General features: G+C 43.8%; 1 protein-coding gene across 2 annotated transcripts in view; it reads right to left on the bottom strand.

Moving 5' to 3' along the window:
- AMN1 (antagonist of mitotic exit network 1 homolog) overlaps nt 1–11,833 on the bottom strand; it is a 53,172-nt gene extending 41,339 nt beyond the window's left edge. Inside the window, exon 1 of one of the 2 annotated variants that reach the window (XM_067536180.1) lies at nt 11,699–11,833. Coding sequence is in view for 1 of the 2 variants with exons in the window: in XM_067536179.1 (XP_067392280.1) it covers nt 11,630–11,691 (62 nt within the window). In the remaining variant the exon portion in view is untranslated. Of the gene's footprint in view, nt 1–11,629 lie in introns of both variants that reach the window. The other variant, XM_067536179.1, reaches the window with a different exon arrangement.
- Nucleotides 11,834–12,814: the final 981 nt, after the last annotated feature.

Below are 12,814 nucleotides of genomic sequence, written 5' to 3'. Positions count from 1 at the left end.
GTACAGTTTGATTCATTTAAGATTTTTACTATACAAGATTACAAGATCAGGCTATAAGATTTTACTGTTACTTATAGCAGAGCTAGAAGGTGGACCTAGCACATCATCCCGGTGTCCAGCGCTTCATTTGTAATGAAACTGGGACTCAAACAATTTTTTTTTACTTTCATAACTGACGAGGCAAGCCTACAGATGCTGGGGCTATGAACTACCAAGCCCTGGCACAAATTCAGCACAAATTCACCATGATCTTGGTTGTTCAATGGGCCTTCTAAGCTAAAACTCATTGTTTAAATCTCCCTTTTATATTCTCTACCTATGTGTGAATCAGTGTTCCACTTGTGTATCCTCTCACTGAGGTTACAAGCCTTCCTGTTATAGTGGTTTCAGCTACCTTAACCTATTTTGTGGTTTTCACTAACAAAAACAAACCCCTTTTTAATCTTATAAAAACAACTTTAATTTGCCTAAGAGTAGCAAAGCTAATTATAACCAATTTTACCTAACAACTACCTTATTATTTTTACATCAAGCTCCATCTTGCATTATCTATATTCCTTCACCCTTGTTAAAAATTGACAGCACATCACCCCCTTATTTTATCCTCCACATTCTTCAAACTTCTGGTCTTCCCTCAGGCTCTATCCTTCTAAATGCTAGTTTCTTTGTTTTTTTAGATGATGCGTTTTACAGGGATAGTTATGTTCTACTTCAACTAAGAGGAACACCAAAGACAAAAACACAGTTTGGAGTTTCACTGAGAATATTGTTCCCATGACTTCATTATTATATCTCATTTCTCTCTCTCCCCATCTCTTTGATAGCCAATGCTCTGCTCTTTTGGAGTAAGGGGAGCTATGATACAATAATACATACAGTAATTGCCATGTTTTCATAAACTTCTTAATGAAGAATGAAGATGCTATTACTCTGTATGGAGAGGTTGCAATAATTCAGGTATCTTCCCTGCTAATTTCCTACTGTTACCTCCACTGGTGTGAAATTTCCTGTAACAGTGGTTAGGGTCAGTAAGATAAGACTTGTGGCTTTTTAGATACACATTACCTACATGTGGCATATACTTAGATCCTCCTCCCCCCTTCTATATTTTGTTTCTAAACAAACTTGGAGTGGTCAGGAATAAACATGGCAACAACCAAGGTTGATAAATTACGTGTGCGTGTGTGCGTTTTGTTCAAGTTCATCCATTTTTACTGATTTTAGAATCCCAAATTCTGTCCCAGTCCAACTTCCTGAAGAAAAACATTAGCCTTTCCCCTCAGTATTGTTCAACTTTCCTAGGACACTCTCTACGACTGCAATGACCTGATAAGCTATAACATCCCTCGTTACATTTTTGTCAACCGTTCTTCTCTCCCCTCAACTCTTATTGCACCACTCCAGCCAGACTTCTAAAGCACAGCCTAATAAGGCTTGTCTAGAGTGAACAGTATCACTTCAGGGGTGTAGTTTATTTAATCCAAGGCCCAATAGACAGGCAAGCAAGTCTTCAGCTCAGCCTCCTAGCAGGAAGCAGCAAGTTAATATTAGTCTGTATTCTCCATTGAAGTCCATCTGTCTCCTCTGCCCAGGCTCCTCATCTCTCCACTGGGACTCCGAATCAAGAGTCAGGCCTCCTGCCACCACCCAGAGAAGGGTTCTGTTACTAGACACAAGGTCCCTGCAGTGTTCAAACCATTGCAGTCATTCTCTGGAGCGACGTATGATTCTTCTGTGATCTGGACCTCTTGTCACTGTCTGGTAAGGTCCTTTAGCTGGGACTAAGCCTTTCTAGGGCTTTGCCACTCACAGTCCTTTCGGAACCTGCTTCTTCCAGGAACACCTCTTTTAGGGTCCCTTTTCTGGTAAGCTGTCTAACCAGCTCTACTGAGAAGTCCCTTTCATCAGGAGCTTCCTCTCTATGTATTCTGGAGCTCCCTGCCTGAGCCCTCATAAGTCCCTGGTGTTCTTTAAATAAATAACTGCAGTCCAGCCACCTAGGTAATTTACTACTCACAGGTGGATCTGGGTTGGCTCATTCTCCTTAGCAGAAGCTGTCAAAGGTAGTTTGATCCCAGACGCCCCGGGAAAGGGCCAGCTCCCATGACACAGAACATGATATCTAAGGACAATAAACATTCCTTCGAAGCAGAATGATAAATTTAAATACATAATTTTCAAAATTCAGTGAACATTACCCACAAGATTTGTTGTCAAGTCAATCCTCAGTCTTTTACAAGTAATCAGTGTTCCTTGCAAGAGCAATATAAAAGTTGTGTGCAATTGTATCATTTATTATTGCTGCACGGGACACGTGCCCAAGGACATGAAACAACAAGAAAAAAATATTTACTAACTGCAGCAAAGAGGAAATCCTGTTCTCAGTTGTCTTTTAAAAGTAGGGCTAAGAAGTTCAAACATGCTAATGAATCACAAATAAGTGTTCTCTTCCCTGGTGGGTTGAATTACTAAAATCCAGTATTATCCAAATTTCCCTCTCTCAATAGCTCCCTTTGGAAATATATATATGACTCAGCACTCAAATAGTTCTAAGTAATATTGACAGTGGTCCTACCATTTATTCCCTTTAAACTGAAAAGCAATATTATAATAACTTCTGTTGACACTTAAGATAAGGCAACAAAGATTTCAAGGCTTGTCCATAATGCTTTGCAGTACAGATAAAAATGTCTAACAAAAAATGGAATTTTACTGTGCAGTAACCTACTTTGAAAGCTGTTTTAAGATATATTTTTATAATGTACTAACTACAAGATGTATGGCAGATGAAATTATCCAAAAAGGGCATAATCACTAATCACCTGGTGTGAACTGGAGATAGTGGGAAAGTGACTTGCAGGGGGGACTGAGAACCTTGGAAATAACCTAAGAAGAATATGCACCAGAAAGAGGAAATAGATAAGGACCAGAATGATACACAATAAGAATAACAAGGGTATAACGTCTCCTAAATCATGGAGGAAGGAAGACCATCAGCAGACTGGATGCACGCACACAGACTTTCAGAAATTACAGGGAAGGTCTTCTACAGCTGTTGGTAACGCTATCTCTCTCTGTGTCTGAGCTGTCTTTACTAATGGTTTGATTAATAAATCAAAGCAACTTATCCAAGGTCCGTTATTACTATACAAATCCAAACAGCAGAGAAAACCGTTCACTAAACATGCAATTACAGTTAAAATTCCCACCAATTATTGGTTATTGATTGTTGACAAAGTATTGCTCATTGATTATCAATGATCAATACGTCTCTCTCTCCACAAAAGCCAATAAAGAAAATCTGTAATAATAATACCTAGCTGTTATATAGTATTTTTCATCTTTACATTTCAATGAACTTTTCACAGATAAAATCCAATCCTCAGCCTCGAAGCCTTTTCTAAACGAATATTGAAAACTTTTAAAATTGAATCTACTGGCCCATAGTTTAACATTTTATTATTTGTACATTGTATCTAATTCCCTCCAAAGGAGTACAAACATAAATAATATTCAGCACCCTTAGTGCTTTAGAGTTTTAAATGACTCTGAAAACATTAAACAGTCATCATAAAACCTTTGTGAGTTAAGTAAATATAATTAGCTCCATTCTACAGAATGGAAAAGTGTGAGTAGATGACTTCCCCAAGGCCCCAGGGCAAGCCAGAATCAGAGTCAGCATTAGAAAGTACTCAGAGGTACTTGATTTTTATCCCCCTATTCATTCCTCCCTACACTCTGTTGCCTTTTTCCAAACAGCTAGATAACTAATTAGAAATGGAATACCAGTGTTCCCTCCTTAGGTAGTGTAAAGGAAATTATGCATGTGGAAATCATTAGCTGGAAACATGAGAGTGGTGAACGATAAGAAAGGATATTATACATGAAAGTGTCATGAAGCTATAGGATAGGAATGTCCTTTGTAAGCAGAATTTAACAGAGAAACAAAAGAAAAGAAGGAACATATATATATATATATAAAACTGCAGTGTAAGCAAAAATACTAGGGAGAAACAGGAGATGTGCACCATCTGGTTTTAATATCTGGGGGGGGCCACTCCTTTAGGTAAAAGGTATATATGCATGAATAAAAGAAACAGGAGGCACTTGCAATCCTCTTATTGCAAGTCTTCAGCTGAATAAAGAATTCTTTTCCTATGAAACTGTTTGTGTCTGTACAGCCGTTTCGTCTTAGCTGAAAGGGACCCTGACTCAATTATATGCATGTGGGTAAACAGGCTTTATTTGCTTAAACCTGTGGCTGTAATTCATGCATGTCCCTCACAGTAGCCAGCTGTGATCAAGACCAGGTTGCTAGTGGTAGTGATCAAAAGTCACCTTCTAATAGTTTTGTGGTGATAACAGTCTGGTTACCATTGAATAATTGCCCACATTACAAAGACCACCACCATATGTGGCACTTAACTGACAATCTTGTTGGCAGTCACAGCAGAGAAACCAGTGATTCAATGGGCCATCAACAGTGAAAGACAATGTTACCCTTATGAGGCGTGAAGGACACAGGCAGAACAATGGAGAGGAAATAACTACTCTGCTATTGCCCATCCCTGTTCATAGAAGACTTCAGTCTCCATGGCTCTCAGGCTATGAAATTCACTTTAATGAACTCACACATCTTACATCAGATTCATTAATACATGAGTAAACAATCACCTTTTTAAGGTTTTGATCCTACAAAGAGCTTCACACACACAGACAGACCCTCCCACCTGAGAAGTTCCATGGCTGTAGGAATCTGCCCATGGAAGATATGTCTACACAGCAGTTAAAAACATGGAGCTTGGGTAAAAGAGCTGTTTAACTGACATGTAGACATTCCAGCTCACATTTCTGTCTGAGTTCTGGGACACTCCCATCTGGCAGAGTCTTAGGGCCTGGGGTCCAGCAGGAGCCTGAATGTCTACACAGCAATTAAACAGCCCCTTAGCCCAAGCCCAAGTCAGCTGGCCCAGTCTGCTGCAGGTTTTTATTTGTAGTATAGACATACAGATAGAGCTCACTGGAGGATCAGGGCGTAAGTGTTTGCAGGACAGAAACCTTAATGACACTGCATTAACTCAGATTTCATGAAAATGACCAGCCCTGACATTAACATTTCCTCATACTCCCTAAACCAAGGCAAAAGTTTATTAATAAATAATAATAATGATAATAATAATAATAAAGGCATTTACCTTCCCATTACAAATATTTTCTTGCACAAAATAAGGGGGCAAATTGACTTTTGCAAAGCTGAATTAATATAGTTTCCTGCACTTAATTTCCTTGTTTTCTTAAAAAGTTGGTCAACAAAAAATCCCAGGCTTCATTATAGATCCTCTGCATACAAGCAAATCTCACTGATTTAAGTTGGATCTATTCTGATATGATAGTTGCATAAACAGGCTGCAAAAATTTGAGAATACACAATCAAATACACACACGTTAAGTAGTCCTTCTAGATGTTGCATATTCAGATAAACACATCTGAAACTGCATTAATTATGTTACAATTTCAATCTATATTTAATTTGTTGTACTGTATCATACAGGGAGTGTTAGAATAATAACACTAGGTACTAGCTAACCACATGAATACATTCCTAAGAGTTCCAGAGGGGTAGCCATGTTAGTCTGTATACAGCAAAAACAACAAGAGCTCTGTGGCACTTTAAAGACTAACAAATTTAGGAACTAACAAATTTAAAGACTAACAAACTTGAGGGAAGAGGTAATTGCTTTGCTCACCCATTCTCACCTCCTACTCAATGACTGTCATTAGCCCTCAAGTACCCAGCTTTCATCCACCTCCCCCATTGTTCTCTATGCACTTGTATATCTATGTTTCCTATTTACTGTATCATTCTACCTATGCATCTGACAAAGTGAGCGGAGTCTCACAAAAACTTATACCTACAAAAATTAAATTTATTAGTCTTTAAAGTGCCACAGAACTCTCGTTGTTTTTATTCCTAAGAGGATGGTACAGGAACACACAGGCCTTGTAAGATAAGGATGGAATGACAGGATAAGGCTGAGGTTCTCAAACTGGGAGGCATGGAATGTATTCTGGGAGGGTGTGATAAGCTTTGGAGGGCGGAGCACAAAAAATACTGTGCACATTCAGAACTGGGCAGCCAGCCAGCAGCCGACACTCTCTGCTCTGCCTTCAGAGCTGGGCTTCCAGACAGCAGTGGCTGCTGGCCAGAGAGAGGGCACAAACTACTACAGACACAAAGAAGGGGGGCGCAGTCAAGTAAGTTTGAGAACCACCATGAAAATGGATACGGAGATTTTGTTCAGGTACGAGTTACAAGGATGGTAACTAATAACATATGGAACGTAATACATAACTTGTACATTGATACAAACAGGAGATTAATAGGAGGGACAGCTTTGTATTAACCTAAGGTATAACACTATGTTGATTGAACTAATATCTTGTCACTAGTATACGTGTGTTAGCATACTCGTACTGCGCTATACAAGGTGCTGAGATGGTGCTTTGTTGACAATAGAACTGGCCAAGCCTTCACCACCAAGTCTAGCTTGTGGTCTTTCTTTATAACAAAGATCAAGGTCTGCTGAATCAACAATCTAGGCTGTTGCAGGAAACACAGGTGCTCTAGGCACAGCATGAAGAAAAAAATCAATACCCCAGAGCCATGAAATTAAGCCGATCACAGTCACAATGTAGACAGTGCTAGGCCGAAGGAAGAATTCTTCCATCAACATAGCTGCTGCCTCTCAGGGAGATGGATGTACTACAGCAAAGGGAGAACCCTTCCTGCCACTTTAGTCAGTGTCTATACTGACATAGCCTGCATATCTACACTAAGGGTATGTCTACACTATGATCTTAAGTCGACCTACAATAGGTCGATTTACAGACACTGCAGTGTAGCCCATAGGACAAGCCTGCTTGCTTGCATTTATATAGAGATATATCTTTTCTTATAGATTTAAGTATGATTGTTTGATTATAATAGAGTTATAAATTTATATTTTGCTGTAATGCAAGGTACCTTACAGGCCACATCCTGTATGACAGCTATGCAGTTAGCACACACATATATTCGGGACCTTTACCCTAGATAAGTCAGAAGGCATCAAAACGGGGAGGGGGGGGAGAGGGATCACAGGTTAGGCCCCAAGAGAACTTTACAAGTACACCACAGAACCCACAAAGGGCCAGAAATAACAAAGGTGAGATTAACAGAATATCTGGAACCATCTGGAAAGGATGTGGGTATGTCATTAATACACACGAACCTGCCAGCCTATAGAATATGTGTACCCCAATAGTTTGGGGGTGGTAAATCCAAGTTTGGTCTTAGGAGGACCCATATTTTTGGGGTATAAGAAGGGGCAGATCGTGCTATTTGGGGCAATCGATCGTCAGCTACTCCTGCTTGAAGTTTCTTTAGTTAGTGTTAAGATAATTCTTCTTCATTTATATTTAGTATTATTTGTAGTGTTAGTCTTAGTCTTCTAGTTCTTAGCTCTCGAGCATTGCCTACTCCACCCCTCTACTCAAGAGTTGAGGAACCAGACATCTCTCTCAACCAGGTCATCAGGGAAGGGTGTGAGTATATTAATCCAAAGCATATCGTAGAAATATATTTACTATATAAGTCTCTAAAATTAAGATCATATTATCCATTATCCATTTGATTGTTCATTTTCTCGATATCAGTCATTTGTCTATCATTTTGTTATCTTAATAAAAGCATATAAAATTATAGAAATTTGGTTATCACTAAGAATCTTCCTGTTGTGCACCCCGGGGTCCTTATAAAACTCTTCTGGAGCCTGGTTCAGGGACAAGAACCTCATTATCTTCTGATCAGATCAATTGGCGAGCCTATAACCCTATTAAATAACTAATACACCCAAAATCAGGCTACAGCAGTAATCACTGGGTGGCTGATACCCACACTACCTTCCTTCTGTTTGTGGTGGTCATCCTTCCCTGGAGCGACTGAAGGGAACAGTGGGGGGGGGGCTGAGAACCAGGGTTCTCAGATTCATACAGCTCACGCCAGGAGCCCAGCTATCCCACCCACAGCTCTCGGGTCCCCACTCCACACAGGGGAAAACCGCCCGTGACTTCTCGCCTCCAGTGGGGAGATCTGCACCCACAGAACCAAGATCCTGGTGGGGAGATCCACGCCTGGAGTCTGGTCAGCTGCCTTACTCCCAGAGGGAAGCATGGAGCCGGAAACCCAGGGGGCAGCAGGGCTCCCAGCGGGAAGCAGGGAGCTGGGATGGCATCTCAAGCCAGGAGCCAAGTGGCAGCTCAGCTTGGAGCAGAGACTCGGCAGAGCCCCACTGGGGAACTGGAAGCCTAGCTTTCTTTTCAAATTCCAATGGAGCTGTGAAATTGAGAAGACAGCCAACAGCCAATGTAAGGAACACAATGTCTACACAGACATTGAGTCATCTTAACTACACCGATATAAGCCCTATGCCTCTTGTGAAGGTGAAGATAGGTCAGTCCAGTAGGGCACTTACACTGGCGGGAGCAAGGCTGTAGTGTAGACACTGATACAGTTAGGTCATAGTTTTAAGAGGCTAGGGCTATAACATGGGAGGCGCTATAAGGGACAGGGGATATAAAGTGCAGGGGGAATTAAAGGGTGGGGGAGTTATAACATGTAGGGGGCAAAATGTAGACACTGACGTAGTTAGCTGCCTTATGTCGACCTAACTCTGTAGTGTAGACCAAGCCTAAGTGTAGGCCTGGGACTTAACTCACCCCCTTAATAAACTAGCCATGACCAGCCTTGGGTGCAACTCAAGGATTTCACTATTGAAATTAAGAAAAAAACACTCCACTGCTAATAAAGTCCCCCCTTCTCAGCAATGTCCCTAACAAGAGTTATAACACCAAGGGTTGTAAAGTAGAGATACCTAGGCACTGGGAAGTTTATGGAGGATACAGAAAGACCCAGCAAATGTTAAATTAGATAAGATAAGCTCTGACCAGCAAATTTATGCTAACAATCTGCACAAATAAAGGTCATTAGTAAGTTACAATTTGTGCATAAGAGATAAAATGTAAAAAATACCTGAGCAAGGAGAAGGAAACATAGTGCGTGATTGGTTCAATTTTGTTACCTAGGGGTATTGAATAACGTGATAGGTTTAGTAGAGTTAAAGGAGGTAGCTAATGTTACCTATATAATGTAAATGGAAAACAATGCTCTTTGGGAACCATTGCTGGACTGCAATTCAACATACGCTGCTAGAACTCTTACCCCCTGGCACAATCGTGAGGTGCAATGGCATCCTCAGCATCCCCAGGTGAATGGATCCTGACCGGCCATCGAGTGAAGTTTTTCTGTATATTGGACATGGTGAGCATAATAGATTCGCTCGGCATATGTATCCTGTGTGTGTTGCTAATAAACATATTTAAAACACAGCTGCGTAAGGATCTTTCACTGGGAAAAGACCCTGCGAGACCGGTAAAGCCCTGAGCCCCATGGGGTTTCTCTCTGAATCCCATGGGTAACGGTAGGTGCCTTAAACCCCAAGCCCTCAATAGAAAAAGGGTGGAGGTGCCTAAATTAACCAGGTCAAGTCTTGAGCCCCCGATAGGGTATCGGCAGGGTGTCCTAAATTTCTGCGGTAAATATAAGCCTTTGCCTACACTAGACAAGGCTTGATGGAAGAGCTGAACCAGCAAGCTCTCATAGCATGGACACAGCTTATACCCACAAAAGCACTCTTTTGAATGCTTTTGTGGGTATTGCTTATACCAGTTCCCTCAAACAAAATACACTATACCAGCAAAAGCACTTTTTTGGTGGCATAACTGCACCTACACTAGGGCTTTTAACCAGGACAAAAATGTCCACACAAAAAAAATCATACCCCTAAGCAACATTACTGAACTGGCAAAATTTTCTAGAGTAGGCCAGTGTTCAGTATGCTGAACTGGTAAGGATGCTAACATATTGAGCAACAGCAAGATGCTATGCTAATGTATTTCTTATATAATTTTTCCTTCCAAATTTATTCAAATCATCTTAACCCCACTGAGCAATAAGTACCAGCCATAGCTGAGGTTCAAAGAGTTTTGGGCCACCAGGATGCAAGCACCAAAGAGAAAGATGGGAGGTGGGGGAGAACAGATGGACAGATTAAGATGGGGTGAAAAGAGGGTTACCACTATGCATCATAGTTGAGATTTAAGGGGGGACATTTATGTGGGCAGAGGGGGTAACAAGCAGGGTAGCAACGGGGAGTATTAATGGTGTCCCATAAGGCTCTATGGGTTGGTCAAAGGTGAAGTGGAAAATTACTGCTTGTGAAACTATAGTTAGATTTAATACTGATGCAGCAGTAGTAGTTTTACCATCTAAGAAATGGGATTGTATGAAAGACTGTGCAATTGACTCTTGCAAACAGAAGTATTAACAAAAATATGTAAATTGTTTTATTGCTGTCACTACGAGCATGACTAGATAAATTTTGTTGTGCAACTAAGCCTTGGTCTACACTTACCAGGCGATTCGGCGGCAGTCGACGGGAGTTATGGAAGCTACACAGAGTAGCTTGCATAACTCCAGTTGACTGCTGTACTTCCCTTCTGTGCTTCATTGCACTGCGCCACTTGAGGGGGTGGTTTTACTGCGTCGACTTCTGAATCAACTTAGCAGATCTTCACTGACCGCTCAGTCGATCCAGATAGGTCAATCTGATGGCAGCAACTTTGCCGCTGTCAGTGTAGACATACCCTAAGGCTTGGTCTACACTCAGAAACTAGGTCGATATAACTATGTCACTCAGGAGTATGAAAAATCCACACCCCTGAGCAATGCAGTTCAACCAACCTAATTTCCAGTGTGAACAATGCTAGGTAGACAGGAGATAATAGGGGCTGAGAAATGTAACATGGGGGGCGGGGGGCAATAAGAGGCTAGAGAAAATATAACGTGAAGGCAATCAGGGGCTAGGGGAGATATAAGGGCACAGAGGATGGGGCAATGAAGGGCAGGGTGGAATAATGCACACGGGGGGTGGGGTAATAATGCACAGGGGGCCAGAGGCAATAAGGGACTGAGAGGAATAACGTGCAGGGGATTGGGGCAGTAAGAGCAAGGGGGGGTTACAACATGCAGAAGGTAATAAGGGACTGAGGATATAATGGGGGGGGGGGGGGGCGCCATAAGGAGCTGAGGCGGTTATAATATGTCAGGGGATGAGGGCAATAAAAGGGGGGTATAAAATGCAGGAGGCAATATGGACTGCGGGTGTATAATGTGCAGAGGACAATAACGGCCGGGGGGGGGGGGTATAACGTGCAGGGAGCGGGGGCAATAGGAGCTGGGGTAGTTATGTATCTGGTTATGCCAGGGAGCATTACGGGCTGGAGATTATAATGTGCAGGGGGCATTAAGTGGCTGGGGGGGGTATAAACAGGGGGATAATAAGGGGCAGGGGGCGTTAAGGGGGGGGGGGGCAGGAGGACAGGACACGCAGGGGATCGGGGTGATAACGAGACGGGGGCATGACGCACGCGGGAGGGCAATAAGCGGTGGGGATATAAGGCGGGGGCGACAAGGGGCTCGGGGGGGTATAACGCGAGTGGGGGGGGGTCCCCGCTCCCCGAGCCACTCACAGGTCGAGGAGGAGCCGGACGCCTCCGCAGGCCCCGTCCCAGCCCCCTCCCGGGGCGTTCATCACTCACGGCCTAGCCAGCCGCGCGCGCTCGTCCGCTCTGCCCTGCCCAGCCCAGCCGCGCCTCTCGCCTCAGGGACCATCTGCCATTTCCGTAGGCCGCCCAGGGCCGAAGCCCGGGCCCTTTTCACTCCCGAACCCCGCTGCTCACGTCTCCTCTGGCTGGCTGACTATAGACGCCCCAAAGCGCGGTGCCGTCCGTGCGGTCCCTGCCTCGCTGTGAAATCGCAGCGCCCCAATCATTTTTCCAGAGGGCGATGAGTTTGTAGTGATCCCCTGACGGGGCCTGAGGGATGATGGGAAATGTAGTCTTGTCTCTGGGCTGCTTCTTCCCTGGAGGGCGGGGCAGGAGGAGGACTAGGGAGGGTAGAGAGGTTTCTCAAGATCGCAGAGCCCTGGGGCGGCTGGGGGGGGGCGCAGACTCAGACCCACAGAGGGTGCTCCAGCCACTATTGCCAAGGTCAAGATTTTGTCACCGTTACAGGGCCGTTTTAAGACCTTTGTAGGCCCCCCCGACCGAAATAACTAATTTGATTTTAAGCTATTATATATATAAAAAAAATGTCGTAGGCCCTGAAAGTTTCGTCGGCCCTAGGCACTGTGCCTATTGTGCCTAATGGATAATGTGGCCCTGCACGGTTATTTTCAGTAGCACCTGGGGAGAGGTTACAGGCAATAAACAAAACTTCACAGAGGTTGTGACCGGGCCCTGACTTTTACTAAAAATAGCGATGGATGGCAAAATGGGGCAGTCTGGGGGGGATGAGAGCAGCGGGGCAGGGTCTCTCGTCTCCACCCCTGTTTGCAGAGGCAGGGAGCTGGGGGCTGGGGCTGAGAGCTCTGGGTTTGTGGGGCCCCACACTGCCCTGTGGGGCCTGCAGCTCAGAGCTGCAGGGGGCTCTCTCTCTCCCATGGTGGTGGCTGGGAGCTCCAGAGATCTGCCCCCCACTCCCTGTCCACTGCGGGGGTGGCTGGGAGGTTGAGCGGCAGTTGAGAGCTCCAGGGACCTTTTCCAGCCCCCCACAGCGCCTGGGAGCTGCAGGGGCCATGGCCAGCACCAGGAAGCTCCAGGGGTCCCTCACTGCTTACTGTGGCTTGAAGCTCCAGGTCACCATTTCTCCCTATC

Source organism: Emydura macquarii, unplaced genomic scaffold (genome assembly GCF_026122565.2).
Source record: "Emydura macquarii macquarii isolate MOO-44397 ecotype Brisbane River unplaced genomic scaffold, CSIRO-AGI_Emac_v2 contig_3530, whole genome shotgun sequence".
NCBI classification, from domain to species: Eukaryota; Metazoa; Chordata; order Testudines; family Chelidae; genus Emydura; species Emydura macquarii.
This window is presented reverse-complemented; position numbering and strand designations above follow the sequence as displayed.